This window comes from Pelophylax lessonae, assembly GCF_965119305.1.
Source record: "Pelophylax lessonae genome assembly, chromosome: 9".
NCBI lineage: Eukaryota > Metazoa > Chordata > Amphibia > Anura > Ranidae > Pelophylax > Pelophylax lessonae.
Window position 1 is genome coordinate 113,978,458 of NC_138776.1, and position 26,260 is coordinate 114,004,717.

At 43.0% G+C, this 26,260-nt stretch overlaps 1 protein-coding gene across 2 annotated transcripts in view; it reads right to left on the reverse strand.

The window, feature by feature from the left end:
- Positions 1-26,260, reverse strand: part of PHYHIPL (phytanoyl-CoA 2-hydroxylase interacting protein like) — a 234,731-nt gene that overhangs the window by 51,063 nt on the left and 157,408 nt on the right. For both annotated transcript variants that reach the window (XM_082268255.1, XM_082268256.1), the window contains exon 3: positions 13,203-13,377. In XM_082268255.1, the coding sequence (XP_082124381.1) occupies positions 13,203-13,377 (175 nt within the window). The remainder of the gene's footprint in view (positions 1-13,202; positions 13,378-26,260) is intronic.

The window sequence follows — 26,260 nt, forward strand, 5'->3', positions numbered from 1 at the left end:
AAGAGAGTGGAAGCAGTTCTGTGACTTCTGTTACAAAGTGTCATTTAGCAATTTTTAGTGTGAGGAAAGGGATATCTATTGTAGGGTGCTATTTTCCACTAAAGTTAGCTTTAATTATTCCGTTTCTGTAGGGAAAGTGTTAAGTGTAAGGGGACCGTAGTGTAGTGTAGGGTTAACTGACTGTGACTGCTATGGCAGGGTGACAAAACCCTTCCATATCAGGGTGACCGCTATAGAGAAAAGATCGTTTCTCTTGTGTCACATTCAGTGCACTAATATGGCTTCTCACCTGTGAGCATTCTTTTTGCTGCAGGCGTTTTTAGGGCTTTTTTGAGGAGATGTTTGGAGTCAGGCATGACATCTGAACATCTGTGTAGGTGTATATATACATACACCCATGTCTGTATATATATATATATATACACATACACATATATAGGTGTGAAAGTCGCAGAAACATATGCTTGCGCTAATTAAATAATTAACAGGCATATGGCTCCGCTCCTATAACACCTATACGTGTGTATGTGTATAAATATATACAAGTGTGTGTGTATATATATAACCCTATACAGAAGTTCAGATGTTTTGCCTGCCTCCAAAGACCCCAAAAAAATGCCCAAAAAAATGCCTGCGCCAAAAAAAAAATGCCCAGGTGTGTTCTTGCAGGCGTTTTTTTTGGGCATATTTTTGGGGTCTTTGGAGGGAGGCTAAACATCTGAACTTCTGTATAGGGTTATATATACACACACACTTGTATGTATTTATACACATACACACATATAGGTGTTATAGGAGCGGAGCCATATTAGTGTGAATTAGCGCAAGCATAGATTTCTGCTATTTTCACACCTATATATGTGTATATATACATACATGGGTGTATATACCTCTACACAGAAGTTCAGATGTTTTGCCTGCCTCCAAAGACCCCAAAAAAATGCCCAAAAAAACGCCAGCTGCAAAAACACACCTGGGCGTTTTTGTAGCTGGCATTTTTTTTTGGGCATTTTTTGGGCGTCTTTGGAGGCAGGCATAACATCTGAACTTCTGTGTAGGGGTATATACACCCATGTATGTATATATACACATACACATATATAGGTGTGAAAATAGCAGAAATCTATGCTTGCGCTAATTCACACTAATATGGCTCTGCTCCTATAACACCTATATGTGTGTGTGTATAAATACATACAAGTGTGTGTGTGTGTGTATATATAACCCTATACAGAAGTTCAGATGTTTTGCCTGCCTCCAAAGACCCCAAAAAATGCCCAAAAAAACGCCTGCAAGAACACACCTGGGCATTTTTTTTGGGGCAGGCATTTTTTTGGGCATTTTTTTGGGGTCTTTGGAGGCAGGAAAAACATCTGAACTTCTGTATAGGGTTATATATATATACACACACACTTGTATGTATTTATACACATACACACATATAGGTGTTATAGGAGCGGAGCCATATTAGTGTGAATTAGCGCAAGCATAGATTTCTGCTATTTTCACACCTATATATGTGTATGTGTATATATACATACATGGGTGTATATACCCCTACACAGAAGTTCAGATGTTATGCCTGCCTCCAAAGATGCCCAAAATTGCCCAAAAAAAACGCCTGCAACAACACACCTGGGCATTTTTTTTGGCGCAGGCATTTTTTTGGGTCTTTGGAGGCAGGCAAAACATCTGAACTTCTGTGTAGGGGTATATATATATATATACAGACACCCATGTCTGTATATATATACACATACACATATATAGGTGTGAAAATAGCAGAAATCTATGCTTGCGCTAATTCACACTAATATGGCTCCGCTCCTATAACACCTATATGTGTGTATGTGTATAAATACATACAAGTGTGTGTGTATATATATAACCCTATACAGAAGTTCAGAAGTTTTGCCTGCCTCCAAAGACCCAAAAAAAATGCCTGCGCCAAAAAAAAATGCCCAGGTGTGTTCTTGCAGGCATTTTTTTTGGGCATTTTTTGGGGTCTTTGGAGGCAGGCAAAACATCTGAACTTCTGTATAGGGTTATATATACACACACACTTATATGCATTTTACACATACACATATATAGGTGTTATAGGAGAGAAGCCATATTAGTGTGAATTAGCGCAAGCATAGATTTCCGCTATTTTCACACCTATATATGTGTATATATACAGACATGGGTGTATGTATATATATACCCCTACACAGAAGTTCAGATGTTTTGCCTGCCTCCAAAGTCCCCCAAAAAATGCCCAAAAAACGCTTGCTACTAAACCGGCAAGGTGTGAAAATAGCGGAGCCATATCCCTGTTCTATAAGTGACCTAATACAATCTTTTTTTTTTTTTTTTTATAGTTCTGGATATGCTACAGAGCTGAAACTTCACAGGTACACTTTTTAGACCCCCCAGACACTAAATCCAAAGAAATTTTTTTTTTAAAATTTTTTCAATAATTGGCTCTCTATCAAAAATGACAATTTTTAAGAACTTTTTTGTGTGATTAATAGTCCCTGGGGCATGACCCAGAACCCTAGGCACTTTTTAGGGGCATTTATTTGGTTTTAGGGCTTCAAAATGGTGTTTCTTGATTACCGAAGTTCGGGTCCCATTGATTTCAATGGGGTTCTGAATTCCGGGCCGAACTTTCGGGAAGTTCGGATGTTCTGGCCGAACTGAACTTTTGAAAAGTTCGATCATCCCTACTCCCTGGCTGGGTTTCGAAGGTGGAAGCTCCTGCACTGTGATCCTGACCACCTCCTTCACTTGCTGAATACTTGTTCTAGGTGATGGATTTAGACACTGGATTTCATAGACCTGTTCTCTAGTAGTACTGTCATGGCCAAAAGTTTTGAGAAAGACAAATATTCATTTTCACAAAGTCTGCTGCTTCAGTGTTTTTAGATATTTTTTGTCAGATATTACTATGGTATACTGAAGTATAATTGCATAAACCTAATGTAATTGTCAATAAAAGCCTTTGACACTTTTAAAATGCTTGCAAAAAGTAAATATTTGCAGTGTTGACCCTTCTTTTTCAAGACCTCTGCAATTCACCCTGGCATGCTGTCAATCAACTTCTGGGCCACATCCTGACTGATGGCAGCCCATTCTTGCACAATCAATGCTTGGAGTTTGTCAGAATTTGTGGGATTTTTGTGTTCACCCACCTCGAAGATTGACTATAAGTTCTCAATGGGCTTAAGGTCTGGGGAGTTTCCTAGCCATGGACCCAAAATTTTGATGTTTTGTTCCCAAAGCCACTTAGTTATCACTTTTGCCTTATGGCAAGGTATCCCATCATGCTGGAAAAGGCCCTGGTTTGTCACCAAACTGTTCTTGGATGGTTGGGAGAAGTTGCTCTTGGATTATGTTTTTGTACCATTCTTTATTCGGGGATGTGTTCTTAGGCAAAATTGTGAGTGAGCTCACTCCCTTGGCTGAGAAACAAACCCACACATGAATGGGCCAAGGATGCTTTACTGTTGACACAGAACTGATGGCAGCGCTCACCTTTTGTTCCCTGGAAAAGGTTTTTTTCCTGATGCCCCAAACTATCGGAAAGGGGATTCATCAGAGAAAATTACTTCACCCGGGTTTTCAGCGGTCCAATCCCTGTACCATTTGCAGAATATCAGTCTGTCCCTGATGTTTTTCCTGGAGAGAAGTGGCTTCTTTGCTTCCCTTCTTGACACCAGGCCACATCCTCCTATGTGAGTTCTGGCATGGAGGCCTTCATTACGCAGTGTGCGCCGTATTGTCTGAGCAGAAACTTCAGTTCTCACATCTGACAAATCTTTTCTCAGTTCCTCAGCAGTCACATGGGGACTTTTCTCCACTCTACGCTTCAGGTAGCGCACAGCAGTCGAAGTCAGCATCGTCTTTCTGCCACGACCAGGTAGCGTTTCAACAAAGCCCTTTGCCTTGAATTTGCGAATGATGCTTCCTATGGTGTCTCTTGGTATGTTTAACATCTTTGCAATCTTCTTATAGCCATTGTCCTTCCTGTGAAGAGTAATCACCTCTTCTCTTGTCTTCCTGGACCATTCTCTTGACTTCACCATGTTTCTAACCACACCAGTAAATGTCTAGAAGGAGCTGAGTATCACAGTCATTTTAAAGCTGCCTAATTGGTGCTTATTAGGCTTTATTGCTGCTCCCTAACATCCACAGGTGTTTTCAATACCTGATTGAAAACACTTCAATGAACCTCTGTTCTTCAGAGTGGTAGTCTTTAAGGGGTTGAATAATTGTGTCAATGAAGTATTCACAAAAGAAACATGTACTACTGTATTACAAAACCAACTGATGTCCTTTTAGTTGCATATGGTTCTTTAAGAAGTCCTTGTAGGATTTCATTCTGAATACAATTACAAATGTACACTAAACTCCCTAAAACCCTTTACAGCATTGGGGGGTTGAATCATTTTGAATACAACTGTATATGTGTATGTATGTATGTATATATATATATATATATATGGAATCAAAAAACACCATTTTGAAGCCCTAAAACCCAATAAATGCCCCTAAAAAGTGCCTAGGGTTCTGGGTCATGCCCCAGGGACTATTTTTCACACAAAAAAAAGTTCTTAAAAATTGTCGTTTTTGATAGAGAGCCAATTATTGAAAAAAAAAAAAAATTAGATTTCTTTGGATTTAGTGTCTGGGGGGTCTAAAAAGTGTACCTGTGAAGTTTCAGCTCTGTAGCATGTCCAGAACCAGAAAAAAAAGATAATTTTTCTTAGAATTTCAGTAGCGCGGGATGGTGTTACCCTCCTTTCACACCTATATGTGTGTATATATATATATATATATATATATGTGTGTGTGAGTGTATATACCCTTATACAGAAGTTCAGATGTCATGCCTGCCTCCAAAGACGCCCAATAAACGCCTGAAACAAAAATGCCCAGGTGTGAAAGGAGGATAACCCCATCCCTGCGCTACTGAAATTCTAAGAAAAATGATTTTTTTTTTCCTGGTTCTGGACATGCTACAGAGCTGAAACTTCACAGGTACACTTTTTAGACCCCCAGACACTAAATCCAAAGAAATCTTTTTTTTTTTTTTTTCAATAATTGGCTCTCTATCAAAAACGACAATTTTTAAGAACTTTTTTTGTGTGATTAATAGTCCCTGGGGCATGACCCAGAACCCTAGGCACTTTTTAGGGGTATTTATTGGGTTTTAGGGCTTCAAAATTTTGTTTTTTGATTCCATATATATATATATATATATATATATATACAGTGGGTACGGAAAGTATTCAGACCCCCTTAAATTTTTCACTCTTTGTTATATTGCAGCCATTTGCTAAAATCCTTTAAGTTCATTCTTCTTCCTCATGAATGTACACATAGCACCCCATACTGACAGAAAAACACAGAATTGTTGACATTGTTGCAGATTTATTAAAAAAGAAAAACTGAAATATCACATTGTCCTAAGTATTCAGACCCTTTGCTCAGTATTTAGTAGAAGCCCCCTTTTGATCTAATACAGCCAGGAGTCTTTTTGGGAAAGATGCAACAAGTCTTTCACACCTAGATTTGGGGATCCTCTGCCATTCCTCCTTGCAGATCCTCTCCAGTTCTGTCAGGTTGGATGGTAAACGTTGGTGGACAGCCATTTTTAGGTCTCTCCAGAGATGCTCAATTGGGTTTAAGTCAGGGCTCTGGCTGGGCCATTCAAGAACAGTCACGGAGTTGTTGTGAAGCCACTCCTTCGTTATTTTAGCTGTGTGCTTAGGGTCATTGTCTTGTTGGAAGTTAAACCTTCGGCCCAGTCTGAGGTCCAGAGCACTCTGGAGAAGGTTTTTGTCCAGGATATCCCTGTACTTGGCCGCATTCATCTTTCCCTCAATTGCAACCAGTCGTCCTGTCCCTGCAGTTGAAAAACACCCCCACAGCATGATGCTGCCACCACCATGCTTCACTGTTGGGACTGTATTGGACAGGTGATGAGCAGTGCCTGGTTTTCTCCACACATACCGCTTAGAATTAAGGCCAAAAAGTTCTATTTTGGTCTCATCAGACCAGAGAATCTTATTTCTCACCATCTTGGAGTCCTTCAGGTGTTTTTTTTAGTAAACTCCATGCAGGCTTTCATGTGTCTTACACTGAGGAGAGGCTTCCGTCGGGCCACTCTGCCATAAATCCCCGACTGGTGGAGGGCTGCAGTGATGGTTGACTTTCTACAACTTTCTCCCATCTCCTGACTGCATCTCTGGAGCTCAGCCACAGTGATCTTTGGATTCTTCTTTACCTCTCTCACCAAGGCTCTTCTCCCCCGATAGCTCAGTTTGGCCGGACGGCCAGCTCTAGGAAGGGTTCTGGTCGTCCCAAACATCTTCCATTTGAGGATTATGGAGGCCACTGTGCTCTTAGTAACCTTAAGTGCAGCAGAAATCTTTTTGTAAGCTTGGCCAGATCTGTGCCTTGCCACAATTCTGTCTCTGAGCTCTTCAGGCAGTTCCTTTGACCTCATGATTCTCATTTGCTCTGACATGCATTGTGATCTGGAAGGTCTTATATAGACAGGTGTGTGGCTTTCCTAATCAAGTCCAATCAGTATAATCAAACACAGCTGGACTCAAATGAAGGTGTAGAACCATCTCAAGGATGATCAGAAGAAATGGAAAGCACCTGAGTTAAATATATGAGTGTCACAGCAAAGGGTCTGAATACTTAGGACCATGTGATATTTCAGTTTTTCTTTTTTAATAAATCTGCAACAATGTCAACAATTCTGTGTTTTTCCATCAATATGGGGAGCTGTGTGTACATTCATGAGGAAGAAGAATGAACTTAAATGATTTTAGCAAATGGCTGCCATATAACAAAGAGTGAAAAATTTAAGGGGGTCTGAATACTTTCCGTACCCACTGTATATATATATATATATATAGTGACAGGAAGTCAGGTAAATCTGTGGATGTAGTCACAGACAGGAAATACATTTCCACCTGGTTTGGAAAGTTCACCAATTACTATAGGGTGTCGGCTGAAAAGGTAGCCAGGACGGCTTAAGGAAGTTGAAAGGCCTTCAGCTGTTCGGAATGAGGAAGTTAAGGCCTCTATAATTTGTCCAAAGGAAGTCCAATGATTGCTGCCTCCTGACGCTGTGTGAGCTGGGGAGAGGACGACAGTCAGATGTGTGCCTCCCGACGCCGTGTGGGCATGGGAGAAGGATTGCTGCCTCCTGACACCGTGTGGGGAGAGGAGGACAGTCAGATGTGTGCCTCCCGACGCTGTGTGGGCATGGGAGAAGGGATGCCCCCTGAAGCTGAGCATAGGGAAGACCTCCTGAAGCGATGTGCCCTGAGGAGAGTAACAAGTGTGAAGACTACTCAAGGTGAGGTCTTGGATCGTTTCTATGTGAAAAGAAACCAATGGACATTTCCTGTGTGAAGGGGAAATTAATTAAGATTGAAGACTACTCAAGGTGAGGTCTTGGACTATTTCTATGTGGAAAGAAATAAATGCACTGTTTGCTATGTGAAGAGACAAACAAAGGAATGTGTTCAATGTGAAGAGAAAAGGGACATGTTCAATGGACATTTGTTGTGTGAAGAGAAAAACATGGACTATTGAGTGTCTGCTGTAGGATCAGCAAAGTCTGCCCAACAGTAGGTTGGAGACAGACTTCCTTAGGTAGGTTCCTGTGTGTGAGAAGGTAGCCTCCCACAGTGGCAATGATTTATTTTGTCTTTTATTTTATTTTGGATGTTTTTGACGCTTGCACTTGTGTGAAGAAAATTGCATGAATAAACCAAACTGTTGTTTGCAACCACTTCTCGGCTATCTGTAACGAACCCCCCAAAGGGGTCATCCACGCCTACCACCGAGCTAAATCCCCACAATATATATATATATATATATCTACATTACGGTCACCCTGACATGGAAGAGTTCGGCCACCCTGGCATAGCAGAGTCAGTTCACCCTAAACTACACTACGGTCACCCTGACATGGAAGAGTTTGGTCACCCTGGCATAGCAGAGTTAGTTCACCCTAAACTACACTACGGTCACCCTGACACTAAAACTTTCCCTACAGAAACTAGATTATTGAATCTAACTATAGTGGAAAATAGTACCCTAACTACACTGCATATCCCTTTCCTCACACTAATAATTGCAAAATGACACTGGAGCAGCAGGAGTAACAGAACTGCTTCCACTCTATTGCACAGCCTCTCTATTACAGTACTAGAGATTTGGCGGGGCTATGTTATATACTGGGGGCGTATGGGGGGCGTATTCACTCCTGATTGGCCTCTGGACCCCCTAGTCACTCCAATGGGCTTTTACTGATGTTTCTGGGCCAATCACAGGTTTTTAAAGCCCAGTTCCTGTCCCATTGCATTTTGGGCGTTTCTGGTGGCCAAATTCCGAACTTTAACCGCAAAAAGTTCGGAATTCGGCCGAATGTCGAACAGCCAATGTTCGGGTCGAACCGATGGTCGACCCGAACCGTTTGATCATCCCTACTAGGGAGTGGCTTCCATCTGGCCACCTTACCATACAGACCTGATTGGTGCAGTGCTGCAGGGATGATTGTTCTTCTGGAAGGTTCTCCTCTCTCCACAGAGAAATGCTGGAGCTCTGTCAGAGTAACCATCAAATTCCTGGTCAGCTCAATTTTGAGTGTCATGGCAAAGGCTGTGAATACTTGTGTACATGCGATTTTTTCATTTTTTTTTTTTTTTAATCTTTGCAAATTTTTTAAAAACAAAATTACTTCATGTTGACATTATGGGGTACTGCTTGTAGAATTTTGAGGAATATAATGAATTAAATCCATTTTGGAATAAGGCTGTAAAATAAAAATGTGGAAAAAGTGAAGTGCTGTGAAAACTTTCCGGATGCACTGTAGCTGCCCCCGAATGGTTAGAAAGATGTGTCGGGGCATTTATTATGTAAAAGCCATGCTTGTAAATTTCAGTCAAACATTTTACACAAAGAGCTCCAGCTTGCACATAAAATGTACACAGTGATGGACACTTGATATAACACTAAACTATTAAAATGATAAACACTAAAGTGTTTTTAGTCATTTTGGGAGGAATTTACGAAGACTGGAGCAGACAGAACCTAAGGTAGCTGTGCCTGGTAACCTGTCAGCTTCTAGCTTGCTTGAATTACAAAGGTTAACTGAACAATACGTTTTCATTATTGGGTATGGTTTGTAGAATTTAATAATGAATTTTATCAATTTTGGAATAATGCTGTAACATAACAAAATGTGGAAAAAGTAAAGCGCTGTGGATATTTTTGGATGCACTGTACATTTGTGAGAATGGGCAAAGTTTTGCTAGAAGTTCAGCTACTGCATCCAGCACTGGTGGAGACCTAGCCTTAATCTGATGATACACATGTTCATTTTACAGTCTGCTATAGATGTGCCCAGAATGTGCACTGCAAGGGCCTTTCTAAGTGGATACAATTTTGGCAGATTTAGAATAAAGTCCCTCTTTCTCTCCTTCCTCCACATTTTGGTGTGATCTATATAGTTGTACATAAAATGCACTATTTACAGTCGGATCCATAAATATTGGGACATCGACACAATTCTAATCTTTTTGGCTCTATACACCACCACAATGGATTTGAAACAAACAAGATGTTCCGAACAGTTGATTTGGCCACACCTAATGTTTTTGCGATCTCTCTGATGGGTTTGTTTTGTTTTTTCAGCCTAATGATGGCTTCCTTCACTGATAGCGACAGCTCTTTGGATCTCATATTGAAAGTTGACAGCAACAGATTCCAAATGCAAATAGCACACTTGAAATTAACTCTGGACCTTTTATCTGCTCCTTGTAAATGGGATAATGAGGGAATAACACACACCTGGCCATGGAACAGCTGAGCAGCCAATTGTCGCATTACTTTTGGTCCCTTAAAAAGTGGGAGGCACATATACAAACTGTTGTAATTCCTACACCGTTCACCTGATTTGGATGTAAATACCCTCAAATTAAAGCTGAAAGTCTGTAGTTAAAGCACATCTTGTTTGTTTAATTTCAAATCCATTGTGGTGCTGTATAGAGCCAAAAAGATTAGAATTGATTAGAATTGTGTCAATGTCCCAATATTTATGGACCGGACTATCTATCAAAAAGTTTTGCTGTGCTAAACCTTTCACCCAATTTCTAAATTGCTACATTTGTAAATTGCAAAAGCCAATATAAAGGAAGAGTAGTGGTAAAAAAAATCACTTGTGTGTTTAACCAATCATTTCTTTTTTTGTATAATTCTCCTTTAAAAGGGGCGTTGCAGGAGATGTGTCCTATGCCTACATACTTTTGCTAATAAGTGTCCCTCGTTCCCAACTCAGAAAGTTGGGAGGTATGCAATCTTGAATGTGAAATGTATGGCCAGCTTTAGACTCTTCATTATAGGTAGCCTCAGAGATGCAGGAAGAGGTGTTGCAGTGTGTAAAGACTTATCCTTGGTTTACACTTGTGCCATGCGGGACACCACATGCGACTCAGATAGGAATCACACCAAATTCCTATTCAAATCCCATGCGTTTCTTCGCAGTTCGCCCCACGCAAAAAAAGCTGCAGGCATCTTTTTTTTTTTTTTTTGCCGCACTGGAATCAGATCTCATGGGAGCTTACGCCCATGCAAACCGATTCTTGTAATCGAACTGCGTTTTGGCAGCCTGTTTTGGGGTGTCATTAATTTACCATTGATACTGGTGGCAGATTGCATGAATGGGATCCATTGGAGGGAAACGCTCAGGATTCACTGAGATGCCCACACCGCCTATATGTGAACGGGGGCTTAATGTTATTTACCTTAATGCAGTGTTTCTCAACTCCGGTCTTCAGGGCACACTAACAGGCCAGATTTTAAGCATTACCTTGGGGAGATGCAGCAATCACTGAGCAGCAAAAGATATCACCTGTAATGTATTTCAGTTTTCTTGCAAACCTGGCCTGTTAGTGTGCCCTGAGGACCGGAGTTGAGAAACGCTGCCTTAATGCATTCTCTGCATTAAGGTTAAAAAAAAGCCCTTCCTAGATACTTACGGTGGATATAAAAAGTGTACACACCCCTGTTGAAATGTCAGGTTTCTGTGATGTAAAAAAAAATGAGACAAAGATAAATCTTTTCAGAAATGTTTCCACCTTTAATGTGACCTATAAACTGTACAACTCAAATCCTTTAGGGTGGGGGGGGTGGAGTAAAAATAAAAAAACGAAAATAATGTGGTTACATAAGTGTGCACACACTTTTATAACTGGGGATATAGCGGTGTTCAGAATTAAGCAATCACATTCAAACACATGTTAAATAGGAGTCAGTACACACCTGCCAGCATTTAAAGTGCCTCTGATTAACCCCATAAAAAATTCAGATGTTCTAGTAGGTCTTTCCTGACATTTTCTTAGTCTCATCCTACATCCTAAAAGCCATGGTCCAAAGACAGCTTCCAAAGCTTTAGAGGGATCTCACTGTTAAAAGGTGTCCATCAGGAGAAGGGTACAAAAGAATTTCCAAGGCATTAGATATACCATGGAACACAGTGAAGACAGTATCATCAACTGGAGAAAATATGGCACAACAGTGACATTACCAAGAACTGGACGCCCCTCCAAAATTGATAAAAAAGATGAGAAGAAAAATGGTCAGGAAGCTGTCAAGAGGCCTACAGAAACATTAAAGGAGCTGCAGAAATATCTGGCAAGTATTGGCTGTGTGGCACATGAGACAGCAATCTCTGTATTCTACATATGTCTGGGCTATGGGGTAAAGTGGCAAGACAGAAGCCTTTTCTTATGAAGAAAAACATCCAAGCCCGGCTAAATTTTTCAAAAACGCATCTAAAGTCTCCCAAAAGCATGTGGGAAAATGTGTTATGGTCTGATGAAACCAAGGTTGAACTTTTTGGCCCTAATTCCAAAAGATATGTTTGGCGCAAAAACAACACTGTACATCACCAAAAGAACACCATACCCACAGTGAAGCATGGTGGTGGCAGCATCATGCTTTGGGGCTGTTTTTCTTCAACTGGAACAGAGGCCTTAGTCAAGGTAGAGGGAATTATGAACAGTTCCAAATACTAGTGAATATTGGCACAAAATCTTGAGCCTTCTGCTATAAATCTGAACATGAAGAGGAACTTCATCTTTCAGCATGACAACGATCCAAAGCATACATCCAATTCAACAAAGACATGGCTTCACTAGAGGAAGATTAAAGTTTTGAAATGGCCCAGCCAGAGCCAAGACCTGAATCTGATTGCAAATCTGTGGGGTGATCTGAAGAGGGCTGTGCATTGGAGATGCCCTCACAATCTGACAGATTTGGAGTGTTTTTGCAAACAGTGGGCAAATTTTGCCAAGTCAAGATGTGCCATGCTGATAGTCTTTTTGGGTATGAGTCGGAGTGCTGTAATAAAACCAAAAGGTGCTTCAACAAAGTATTAGTTTAAGGGTGTGCACACTTATTCAACCATATTATTTTAGTTTTTTCTTTTTTTTTTACTTCCCTGCACCTAAAAGGTTTCAGTTTGATGTTCAACTGAGTTGTACGATTTATAGGTCACATTAGAGGTGGAAAAAATTTTGAAATAATTTTTCTTTGTCTCATTTTTTAAATCACAAAAACCAGTGAATTTAACAGGGGTGTGTAGACTTTTTATATCCACTGTACCTGAGCCCCATTTCTATCTGGCACTGTGCTTGAGAGCAGCGTTGCCACTCTCTCTCCTTACTGGACATGAAGGCAGCAGTAGGAGCCATTGGATCCTGGTGCTTTCAAATAAATCCAATGAGGAGGGAGCAAGGGTAAGGCTGAGCCCCACTCGGTGTGTTAATAGTTGCACACACGCCCCGCTTGTGAGCCCACACATGCCATCATAGCAAATGGGTTCCTATGGTGGCACGTAGAGAAGAAGAAGCCAAGGGCGCCAGCAAGGAACACCAGAAGAGAGGGATCAGGGCCACTGTGTGCAAAACCATTGATAGGTTTGTTATTAAAAAAAACTTTACAATTACCTAAACAAACATCATGAATTATGAACAGTTTTACCTCAGAACTACGACGGTAGAAAGCAGAAATCCTATATTTCCTAAAATAAACAAAAATTGCAATTCTAAAAGGGGATTATTTTGGGGTTGCAAATAGGTAGGCAATGCTGAAAACGTGGCTTATAAATTTCCCATTGCCATTTTTACCTGCAGTGCAGAATTCAATGATTTCACTCCACTCTGACACAGCATAATCTCCATCCACCTGTTTTGATGCAGTTTGGACAGCCACAGTGTACTCGGTCCTTGGGCTCAAAAACCAGTGTCCACGAACAGTCATTGGTAGGGGGACAGCTTTAGCTACCAGTTTGGTTGGAACATCCTAGGAGCAAAGAAAAAAAAAATATATAAAAACAACAATAGATACATGAATGCTTTCTGCACTGCAGGAATCCCCTTTTAGTACTATTTGCCATTAAAAAGAATAGTTGAACTGTAGTCATCCTACACATAACATGTAAAATACAGACATTTTTCATTTTTCTTACCATAGGTCTACTTCAAAGTAAAACTACAAGCACAGTGAGCATTTGCACAGCTTTTCTAAATGCCTTTTCTCCTAAAAGGCCACTTAAAAAAAAAAGCAATAAAAGCCATGGTTTGCACACGCTTTAATGCATGTTTGGCGTTAATGTATTCTAATGGCTGGAATACATTAATATTCTGGCTAGTAGAACATTTTTTCTGCCCAAATCCTCTCCTGAAAGTGTTGATGTTTTTTTTTGTCAGCCTGTAAATGCCTAGGTGTGCATAGAGACACAGGCTACCATACAGGAGGGTTACAGACTGAAAAAAGAAATGCCAAAACATCTGTAAATGCAGCGTTCTTTCTGCCCAGTGTGCATGAGGCCTAAAGGCTACTATGCCAGAATGAGGCTCCTGCCTATGCAGAAAACACAGACTGCAGTACAGAGCATAGTAGCCTTGTTCTGACCTTTATAGTAAGTCATTTATCTATAGGGCTGATTCACACTGGAAATGCTTTCCAGTGCATTTTTAACCACATTAAGACCGTCCGCTACACATTTACTGCGGCAGGCTGCCTCTCCTGCGCAAACTGAAGTAGCCCTACGTTGGACGCACGCGTGGTACGGGGGGGCGTGCATGTACTACGATTGCCGCCGAGCACCCACAATCGCTCCCCGCTGAGAGAGAAGGATGGTCAGCTGTTGTAAACACAGCTGACCGTTCTTCTCTCTGACATGATCACAGAGCGCCTGTGATCCTTCTATATAGGATTACAGGTCTCTGTGGTCATTTCACAAGCCCTTCCCCCATACAGTTGGTAAACACTCCCCTAGGCTCACACTTAACCCTTTCAACACCCCTAGGTTATCCTCTCCCTGCCAATGTTATTATTACAGTAAAAGTGCATATTTTTAGCACTAATTACTGTAGTAATGTCACTGGTCCCAACAAAAGTGTCAAAAATGTCAGTTAGGTGTCCGATCTGTGCGCCGCAATGTCGCAGTCCCGGTAAAAAAAAAAAATCGCCGCCATTACTAGTAAAAAATAAATAAATAAAAATGACATAAATATTTCCCCTAGTTTGTAGACACGATTACTTTTTCGCAAACCAATTAAAATATGCTTATTGCAATTTTTTTTTAACCAAAAATATGTAGCAGAATACAAATTGGCCTAAAAGGATAAACATTTTGAATTTTTTTTTTGGGGGAATGTTATAAAGCAGAATGTGAAAAAAATTGTTTTGTTTTTTCAGAAATGTCGCTTTTTTTTTGTTTATAGCGCAAAAAAAAAAAAAAAAAAATTGCACAGGTGATCAAATACCACCAACAAAAAAGCTCTATTTGTGGGAAAAAAGGGACATCAACTTTATTTTGGTACAGGTTCCCACGACCACGCAATTTTCCGTTAAAATATAGCAGTGCCGAATCGCAAAAAATGGCCTGGTCATTAAGGGGGCAAATCCTTCCGGTGCAGAACTGGTAAAACCACATCTAGACTACATGCACAGTGTTTTCCATGTACTGCAATGGCCCTAGTTCACACCAGTGCAATCAGTTCCAGTGCTTTCAACAAAAGTACTACCTGCTGCATTTTTTCATCCACAATGCATCAAAATGCATGTAGACAGTGGCGTAGCGTGGGGGGTGCTGCCGGTGCGGGCCGCCCCGGGCGCAATATTCAGAGGGGTGCAGTTTTGTATCTGCAGACTGTCACCTTCATGTGTGTTACTAGTGCAGTGCTGTGTGTACTGACAGGTACCGCGGCCCTCCGCTGTCTGCTCGCTCCCATGTTCACTTCCTCGGCAGCACAGTGTGTCTGTGGGGTATTGAACAGCTACCGGCCGGCCCAACCAATGACAGGCTCAGTTAAATCCTACCTCCGCTCCGGTGTACTGTACACCGGTCCCAGACTTGAGGGGCCGTTTCTATGGCGAGTGTTGCAGGAGCATTCCCCGCCCCATCTGTCCAGCCACTGTTGCAATTGGAGCTAGCAATGGGAGGGGGGGTGCCATGTATCTGCTGGAAGGGGTGGGCGGAGTGGAGGAGTATTCCACGGGCTGTGCATTTCCTCAGCTAAAAACCAGGTCTCCTGCGCGCCGTTTTCAAATCAGTCCTCTGCTGGCTGCTCCAAATCAGTGCCAGTGTGTGATGATGTATCCTAGCAGTTTTTTGAGTTCCCTCCTGAACAACACCGCCAGGCACAGGTAGGGAGACTCTCCACTGCGTGCTGTGTAAATGGCTGGTGTGTACCCTCAGCTGTGACTTATGTTGTCCTCCTGTACTATCTGGAGAAGGACCAGTCCGGGGGGGGGGGTGCAGTGACAGTGTGGTGAGTCTGTGGGGGTGCAGTGACTGTGCGGTGTGTCTGTGGGGGTGCAGTGACGGTGCGGTGTGTCTGTGGGGGTGCAGTGATTGTGCGGTGTGTCTGTGGGGTGCAGTGATGCTGTGGGGGTGCAGTGACTGTGCGGTGTGTCTGTGGGGGTGCAGTGACTGTGCGGTGTGTCTGTAGGGGTGCAGTGACTGTGCGGTGTGTCTGTGGGGTGCAGTTTGTCTGTGGGGGTGCAGTGACTGTGCGGTGTGTCTGTGGGGGTGCAGTCACTGTGCGGTGTGTCTGTGGGGGTGCTGTGACGGTGCGGTGTGTCTTTGGGGGTCCAGTGACGGTGCGGTGTGTCTGTAGGGGTGCAGTGATGGTGCGGTGTGTCTTTGGGGGTGCAGTGACTGTGCGGTGTGTCTGTGGGGGTGCAGTGACTGTGCGGTGTGTCTGTGGGGGTGCAGTGACGGTGCGGTGTGTCTTTGGGGGTGCAGTGACGGTGCGGTGTGTCTGTGGGGTGCAGTGATTGTGCAATGTGTCTGTGGGGAGTGATAAGTTTGTGTGGGGTGCAGTGATTATGCGGTGTGTCTGTGGGGTGCAGTGATTGTGCAATGTGTCTGTGGGGAGTGATAAGTTTGTGTGGGGTGCAGTGATTGTGCGGTGTGTCTGTGGGGTGCAGTGACTGTGCGATGTGGGAGTGGTGAGTTTGTGTGGGGTGCAGTGACTGCAAGGTGTCTGTGGGGTGCAGTTTTTTTCTGTGGGGAGAGTCTCTCTGTGGGAATGGTTACTCTGTTTTGGGCAGTCCTAAGTTTCAACAAGCTTTGCGCTTTGAAGAGTGATCTACATTCAGATTGCTCTTCAGAGAGCATTTTACAGGTGGCGAGGAAGAGCTGTATTACCTCCTCACTGCCTGCCTAACCCCTTGATTGTGGCTGTGCAGCGCTTGCAGAGTGACCCCTTTCCCTGCAGATAAGTGACAGGGGTATAACTCCTGCTGCAGTGTATATACACCTCCAATGGCGGCCTCTAGCTAAAGGGAGTAGTGGTTGGGTTTAGTAAAGGTGCGGCTCCCACTGCAGGGTCTCACTATCCCCCAACCGCTTGTGTGAGTCCTTACCGTAAACTTCACGTAGTGCAGATTAGACCTATGTACTAAAATCAGACACCTCATAATTCCAGGTATAGAGCAAGTACAGACCTCTGCAGTACCTAAAAGAACACAACCTCCTCCATCCATCTCTCTCTCCCCCCCTCTGTCACTGATGTAAGGAGGGTGGGGGATACTGATATTATTTACAGTCTTAATTTTGGATTGGCTGCCCGCAGCTTTTTATTATTGGTTGAATCTGAGAAGATATCTTTTGACTAATATAATAAGAGATATCTCAGAGTCATCCAATAATAATAGCCAATCCAAGGCTCAGGCTGTGAGTAGAGGAACCATTTTTGTTTCCACAGCTACAGTTTATTACTGTACTAGTGGAAGAGACTCGGGGAGTGCGAAAAGGTCCACGGGTGGGGGTTGCAAAATACTTGCCTTGCCCTGGGCGCTGACAACCCACGCTACGCCACTGCATGTAGATAAACCTGACTCCACCAGAATGCAAGTCCTAATAAAAATACGGTATTTTTCAAGTGTCAGAAAAAAAAAAAAAAAAGGTAAAAAAAAAAAAACACACTGGACTGCATTTAGAATGTCAAAATGTGAGTAAATGCATATGCAAAAACATTTGAACTACTGAAATTGTGGTGTAAGCAAGCCCTTAACGAATGTGAAAGTAAATAAAGAATAACGTACTAAGTAAGTGAAATGGTTGGGAAGGCAAGGACTTTAATGGCACGAAAGTATTAAAAAAAAAAACAATTTTATTTGTAGATTCTTAAAAAGGGGGGTTTTTACAATAAAATGTAAACATTAAGCCTCAAACAAGGCACAGATAAATCACTATACCAGTGGAGTTGATAATTAGTAGAGAATAACAGACTATACAAAACTCTTAGTAACAAAGTGTAGGTGGATACATCACATCAAAGAGATCTGGTGAAGCGTGACAGAAGATGAGACTGCCGTCCATCAAGATCGGTTGATGCTGTATTCAATAATATGCACTGTTACTGAATAAATTACACTGGCACACTGGCAGGGAAGGGATAACACTGGGGGTGATTAAAGGGGCTAATGTATGCCTAACTGTGCTTACTCACTGTGGGGGGAGGGCTTTGTGACAGGCACAGAGAGATCGTGGTTTCAGCTTAGCTGAAACTCCTGATCTCTCTCTGCCTGTCTGACAGAAGACTCGCCTGCTTTGTTTACATAAGCAGGTGGGCCTTCTGTCAGTTTCTCTGACGATTGCGGGAGGCCAGATCTATGTGGTTTTGCGCAGCTGAGCCGCCCTGCTGCAGTATATCTGCTTGGGGTGGTCGACAAGTGGTTAAAAGTGTAGTTTTCACTGCATTTTCTGTCTGTCTGATTCATGGTTCCTGGAAATCTGACTTGTATCTTAGGGATCTTAGGGCAGACTTCTGGGAAAATCAGTGAGCCAATCACACAAGCAGGCAATTATGTTTCTGGGGTGTGTTTGGTACATATTCTGTACCTCCAGGTAGCCATATTGCATTTTCAGAAGATTACAGCGGCTACAGATTAAAAAGGAAAGGTCATTTTTAATAACATTCAATTATAATATGACTTAGGCGCAATTGTATATACCAGGGCTCAAAATTTCAAGTCCTGAGCTACTAACCAGGCCTTAAAGGGTTACTAGCCACCAGTTGCCCTACCCTGCCCCACTCCTAATTCCGCCCCTAAACATGCCATTATAAATTATCATATGAAAGGACACTGTTAAATGTTTTATGCAGAATTAATAATAATTATTACCAAGTCCCCATCGATGCAGCCTCACCGGTGCCCATCAGCACAGCCTGATGAGTGCCAATCATCGCAGCCAGATCAGTGCCCATCAGCTCAGCCTCACCAGTGCAGGGGATCAGAGAGAGGAGAGGAAGAGGAGAACCGGCCGATCATCACACAGAGCGGGGATCGCCCGCTGTGACAGCTTTGATTTGAATCACCTGGCACTCGCAATCACACAAAATCCTGCCTCCTGAACTGACTCCGCTATTTCTGGCTACTATTTCTGGCATTGGGCCAGTGTGCTCTCTTTAGCACCCTCCTAGGTAGGTGCTAGAGAGAGAGAGAGAGAGTATAGTTTTGGATCCTTTCTGCTTACCAGAGGAATTGCCAGGTAAATGTATATTGTTCTCTGCCCATCAGAAAGCAGGATCTGCTAGTGAGGTCTGCTCAATGTGCTTAGGTGCAACTCAGTTTGTCTGCAGTGTTTCACACTGGTCCAATAAGGAGGCATATTGGACAGTGGGAGGAAACCTGAAATATTACTTCACAGGCATTTAGTATAGCCCTAGTGAATGGCAGAGGAAAGTACATTGGTGCATGTTGGGATACTGTATAAATGCCAGGAGCACATGTGCCCAGGGTCTTGCAGCTAGAGAGCGGAGTCCTGGAGGGAGGGGGCAGCTACCATGCGGCTTCAGGTGGTCGACCTGAGGGCCTAAAGAGCTAGAGAGGAACTGAACCCGGAGGTCCTGTAAAGCTGACTGGAAGGGAGACACTGGAAGGATCTAATTCTGCATACAGTGAGTACAGATCTGTGCCAAAGGGCCTGACCTGAGGGAGGCCATCCCTGCAGCTAGAAGAGTCAGTGGATGGGTGTCCATAAAGGGGATGCTAGAGAGTATCCTGAAGATAATGTAGTTCACCAAGTCTATTGCTGGAGAAAGAGCAAGGAGACTTAACCCTTTCAATAGATGTGGTAGTATGTTCAAAGCAGTGTGACTGCTTCCACAAGCAACCTGGTGAGGTCGAGTGAGAGTTGTCCTTATCAACTGTATGTAGTTCCAGTTGGAGTATCCCACTATTCCCTTCTCTTATCAAAGTTGCACAATACATACTAAAAAACAATACCCCTGGAATGTTTATTGAGTAACGAGCCATTGGGAGTAAGGATGAATGTGTGAACTGTACCCTAAGTGACTGTCTGCTGGTAATCAGAGGAGACCCGACAAGTCATCATACAGCAAGCCCTACAGGGACAGTGCTACATGTCTATCAAAGGAGCCAGTCCAGGAGGTGGGACTTTGTGTGACTGCGAGCGCCATGCAATTCAAATCAAATCAAATTCAAAAGCGGACACCCCCCCCCCCCCCCTCTGAGGCAGCTCCACACTCAAGCTTTTTCCACTCATCGAATGAAAGCAGGTAAGTGGAAATCTTGAGGGCTGGTATACGCTATATTATTTTTTTTTGTTTTCTATTTTTTTCCCCACAAAAGTGGAGCTACCCTTTAGGTTGGTCATACACTGATAGTTCAGGCTACATGCTAACAAACATTTGTCACCCCCACTATTCCTATTGTATTTTGTATCTGATTGGACACAGATGCTTCTCTCTTGACAACTGTCTCCCCAGCTCCTTCGAGTTTTCAATTGGGGAATGTCAGGCGGCCCACAAGGCCACCCACCAATGAATTTCATATGGACAGCCTTACATAGTATATGATTCTTTATTTTATTTATTTATTTTTTTTACCCCTCTCACTGGGTGGCAGTCTAACTGTAGCTGACATGCCCACTCCTCCGGATTTAACCAGAAATGCCCAGAAATGAGCCTTCTTTGTGGGGAGGGACAGAGAAGCAGGAAGCCATTAAAACAAGATTTGATTTTCTTCTAAAATACATTGATAGATCCGTACATATACATTTTTGCATCAGTAGTGTTATTTTTTTTTATTTTTCTTTCTTTCTTTTTCTTTCACTTTTTTTTAAAAACCTGCATTTTCAAGGAAGCATGACATAATGAAGCCAGCCATGGGCTTGATCAGTGTATATGCAATGTCACAGCTACCTTCACAAACTTCTTTTTGTTTTTTAAACATAAGAGGTATGCAAGGAAATAAATCACCTTGTTTTTAAAGTTGTCAGCTCAGGGGCCATCACCTTGACTCACTTCACTACTTTGTGAACCACTTACCTGAAACAAGTATACAGCTACCACCCCCCCCCCCATGCTTTTCATCATTTTAGAGGTGCCATATTACCAGCGATCTTTGTATCCCAATACAATACTCTGCCAATATGGGATATAGGTTATTTTATTCATGGATTTGTGTATATAAAAAAAAAATCCCCTTTTAGATGCTGTATCAATAAATAGATATATTTTTAGATCACTGTAAATGTGTTGTTTAAGGGTACCAAGATACTGTAGTCCATTTATCCTGCTATACCCCCTCTGGGCTCACAATTTGGTTTTAAAATCTGCTCTTGCATCTTTCATTAAATCTGGAGATCTCCATGCCTTCTGTCAATCTCCCCCTCCATCAATTTTACAACTAATGCAAATGGAGGCTTTCTAAGCAGATCACCTCTTTGGAATTAAAAAATAAATATTTTAATTGAGAATAGCAGTGATGGGGCTTATGAGGCACAGAGGTGCCTTGCAATCATAAAACACATAGAACAGTTCATCCCAAGATGCACGTACCATTGTCCTCAGCCTGTTCTGCGCCTAGTATGGATAAAATTATACATTTTAATTGAGGCACTTCAAAATGGAATGGTATTATAGTCTGCTCAACTTTTTACCACAGTTTAACTTTGTTTGCAAGCAATTAAGACAGGCGTCATTATTATTCATTTAGGCTTCATTCTGCGCACTTAATGAGGCAGTTCTGGGTCATTACTCTATTTGCTGATGGGTAGCAGAGCTTAAGAGCTTTAGGGTATGATATGCAAATTGTTCAAGAAAAATCAACTACTTTACGAGCTGTCATTTTGTTATTAAAAATCAGGCATCGTCTGTAGTGAGCGCTGTCATACTGCAGCCTCTGACATGTGAAATACAGGGAATTGAGCATGTCTTTTGTAGAGAAAATCTACAAAAAAAAAACAAGTTTCTCTTTCATTCATCGACTGACACAGCGTTCCATAAAGCATAACTACGGAGTTATATTGCCTCCTCTAGGAGTAGGACTGGGCAGAACAAAAAACACCTTGCTACGCCCATGAGCCATCCTTAGCTTGGTATATAACCCCCCCTCTCTGCTCTATGTAATCAGTTTTAATCTGTCTAGTCAGGAGTAAGGAGCTAGGCTCCCGGCTGGGATCCCTGGTCCTAGCATTTTTTTTCTCCCCCTCTTCCTTACATTGTTTTTGTTTTTTCTCTCGGGAGATCTAGGATAATCTAGATCCAGTGGTCCCCCCAGCCCAGCCAGCAAATGCGTGCAGACCGCAGCTGCGTGCATAGCCTCATGGAAAAAGTCTGGCCCCCGAGTCACAGCGGTCCTTTGGCCAACAGCTCCCCTACTTCGGTGGCGAGGATTTTGTCTGGAGCATTACCTGCACCATGAAAGGGTAAGAACAGTCCTACCCTCTCCCCTTTTAGCTTTTTTTGGGGTGGACGCTTGCAAACCTCCAGGGAGTGTCTGACCTGCCTGTAGGTTCCCTCCTCTCATCCTTAAATCCCTCAGTAAGCTGGGCTTCCCCCACTCTCTTCCCCCCCCGTCTGGACCTGGAGTCTGGTGGGGGCCCCAGGGCAGAGGATGCAGTGGAGACCCCTGGGGTCTCCCCCACTATCCCCACTCAGTAAGGGTCCCGGGATAGTGTGTGTCCTGCCCCGGTGATCTGGAGGGGCCCCAATGTAGGAGACCCCTAGGTACATGCCCTACTGTTTGCAGTGTGGGTATAGTGTATGGGAGTCCTAGTGCAGAGACTGGTGCAGAGTGTGCAGGAGAGTCTCCCCTAAATGTGTGTCCTACCTTTAGGGTGGTCCTCTTGCAGAGGGTGCAGATAAGATCCTGGCAGCATGCTTCAGCGTCTGTAGCTGATGGTGACCATTTTCCTTTAGTCTGGCTGGTCTCCGGTTGGCGGCCATGTTTGTGTAGCCCCATGATGTCACGGGGGCCATCTTCCCTTAGTCTGGCTGGTCTCCGGTTGGTGACCATGTTTGTGAATCCCAATTATGTCATGGGGCTATTTTTCCTGAGTCCGGGAGACACTGGAGACGACCGAAGACTCGTGGGGCTGCCGAAGCTCCTGCTCAGTTTCCTCTTCCTGTGCCCGGAACATATAAACAGGGATGGCGTCCATGATGATGCTGAGTTCGAATTCTCAGCGCTCCTCCAGTCGGTAGGGTGAGTCCTTGGGGGTCCCTGTTATCTCTCTCTCTGCTGATAGCTACCCTGAGCCTTGAGGGGATCCTTTAGTGGTGCCAAAAGATAATTTTTGTACTGCAAGGTCTTACTTTCTTTATGGAGCCTCAGGGTCACATCTCCCCCCACTGACCCCCTCATGGAGGTGGCAGGTCCCTCAGAAACCCCCAGCTTCCCATGGTTGCACTAACGGCGGTACTGCAGTCCTTAGTGTCCCGGGTGGAAGTGGCGTGTGGGCAAAGGACCAGGAAGAAGCGTCCCCTGCCTTCCCCTGCTCAGTCTCTCATCTGATTCTGAGAGTGATGCCACCGTATACGCGGCATGTCCAGGGGTGCCTAATATCACACCCCCAAATACATCCAATAGCGAGGATGATTAGTCCACGATCGCAGCAGCAAATTAAATGCTCTGGTAGATGCACTTATCCCTGCAGTGCATTTAAAAATGGAGGATGCGGCTGACCTAGGTGTCCCAAGGTATTGGTGTCGCGCCAATATGTGAAAAATAAATATTAAATATTAAAAAACTTCAAGGAATTGCAGCTGCTACACATCCACCATACGGGGAAAACAGTCTAAATATAAATTGGAGATAATTGTAGATAGAATTGTGGCTTATTTTGACAGGTTTTCCTGTAAGGAATGGGAACAACCAAAATTACCCTTTATTGTCCCCAAACATTTTGCTGTACATTACTTTTTTGGAAGTCATTTTTAAAAAAGTGGACTAGTATACAAGTGGTGGACCTTCCTGTTTTCAGGTTTAATAAAGCAACCATGATCCCAGTAGAGGAATCCCTGTCCTTAAAGGACCCGGCTGTGGCATGCAGCATGTTTACAATGGCTGGTTCGGCATTACGGCCAGTCTTTGCCTCAGCCCTGGTGTATCAGACCCTACCTGAATGGGCCAAGTTTTTGCGCCAGGGCCTGGGGAGTGAGCAGTTTTATTTAGCGGACCAGTTGGTCCATGGGCTTCAGTTTATTTGTGATGCAGCTTTGGATACAGCTCCTGTGGTGTCCAAACTTTGTTTCAGCCGTGGGGATTAGGCACGTGCTGTGGCTTAAGAATTGGTCCGCAGATCAATTGGGGTTTTCAATTATCCCAACATTAATTGGGAAGAGGGGACTGCATACTCACTAAAGGCCCTTCTCTTCATGGAAACCTTACATGACAAATACATGTCTCAGTTGGTGGATTCTCCTACTAGAAAAAATGCAGTGTTGGATCTATTAATTACTAATGACCCAGACCTAATCTCAGATGTAGGAATCCGGGACAACCTGGGTTCTAGCGTTCACAGGATGATCACATTTAGCATAAATCACAATATAGCAAGGCAAGAGGGGAACTTAAGAACCCTAAACTTCAGAAGGGCAAACATTCCCAAACTGTGCTCAATGATAGAGGAAATAAACTGGGACCAAACCCTAGGAATACTAACCACAGAGGAAAAATTGGAATGCTTTAGGAACATATTAAACAAATGCATCTCGCAGTACATTCCTATGGGAAATAAATTTAGAAGAGCCAAAGCCAAACCTGGCTGGCAAAGCCATTATGTAAAAAAACTTATTAGGGGAAAAAAAAATGGCCTTCCAAGAAATATAAATCGGAGGGCACATTATCGGCTTTCCAGCAATACAAAGAATCAAATAAGAAGTGTAAATACAAAATCAAAATCAACTTCGAGAGACAAATAGCGGAGGATAGTAAAAAGAACCCTAAGAAATTCTTTAAATATATCAACAGCAAAAAAATGAGGTCAGAGCATGTTGCACACATAATTAACGATGATGGGAGGATGGTTACAGAGGACACTGAAAAAGCAACCATGCTTAATTTACAGAGTTACATAGTTGTTGAGTTTGAATAAAGACAATAGTCCATCCAGTTCAACCTGTGTAGGTGTGTGTGGCCGTAATCATCTCTCATACCCTTGAATGTTCTGATCCTTAAGATGTACGTCCTAGAGTCTTTTGAAAGTAGCCATACTTCCCGCAGAAACCACCTCTTGTGGTAGAGAATTCCACAATCGTGTAGCCCCAACAGTAAAGAACCCCCTGCGTTGCCTGAGGTTAAAACGCTTCTCCTCTAATTGCATTGTATGCCCTCGAGTCCTCATGCAATCCTTTCGACTGAATAGCTTTTTTTATATGCTGAGATTGCCATTGAGGTATTTATAAATTGCAATCATGTCCCCTCTCAGGGAGAATAAATCAAGCGATTGCAGACGCTCTTCATAATTAAGGTCCTCCAATCCCCTAATTAGTTTAGTTTCCCTTCTCTGGACTCTCTCCAGCTCCAACACATCCCTCCTGAGGACTGGTGACCAGAACTGGACAGAATACTCCAGATGCGGTCGGACCAGAGTTTTATAACGTGGTAGGATTATAGTTTTAGCTCTGGAATACATCCCTTTCTTTATGCATGCCAATTTTCTATTGCCTAGTCTATCCTCTACTAAGACTCCCAGATCTTTCTCCATTTTTGATTCCCCCAAAGGTTCCCCCCCTAAAGTGTATTGTGCTTTTATGTTTTTAGTCCCTAAGTGCAAAACCTTACACTTCTCCATATTAAACCTCATTTGCCATGTCGTTGCCCACTATGTTATTTTGTTCAGGTCACTCTGAAGGATATCTGCTTCATGCTGTGCGGTTATTGCCCTGCCCAATTTTGTGTCATCTGCAAAAACTGATATAGAACTACTGATCCCGTCCTCAATGCGGTTTATGAATAAATTGAACAGGGTTGGTCCCAGGACTGAGCCTTGGGGGACCCCACTTACCACCTCAGACCAGTCTGAGTATGCGCTATTTATTACCACCCTTTGGACACGCCCTTTTAGCCAGTTCCGTATCCAAGAGCAAACCTTGCAGTCGATGCCTGCAGACCTTATTTTATAAATTAATCGCTTGTGGGGAACTGTATCAAACGCCTTAGCGAAATGCAGGTACACCACATCCACTGTTCTCCCCCTATCTAGCTCACAGCTCACCTCCTCGTAGAATGTTAAGAGATTGGTTTGACAAGAACGCCCATTTTTAAACCCGTGCTGATTACTGCTGATGATGTTGTCGTCTTTAGCAAACTCTACGATATAGTCCCTTATCATCCCCTCCAGAAGTTTACCTACTATCGATGTCAGACTGACAGGCCTATAATTTCCCGGGACATGCCTCTGGCCTTTTTTGAATAT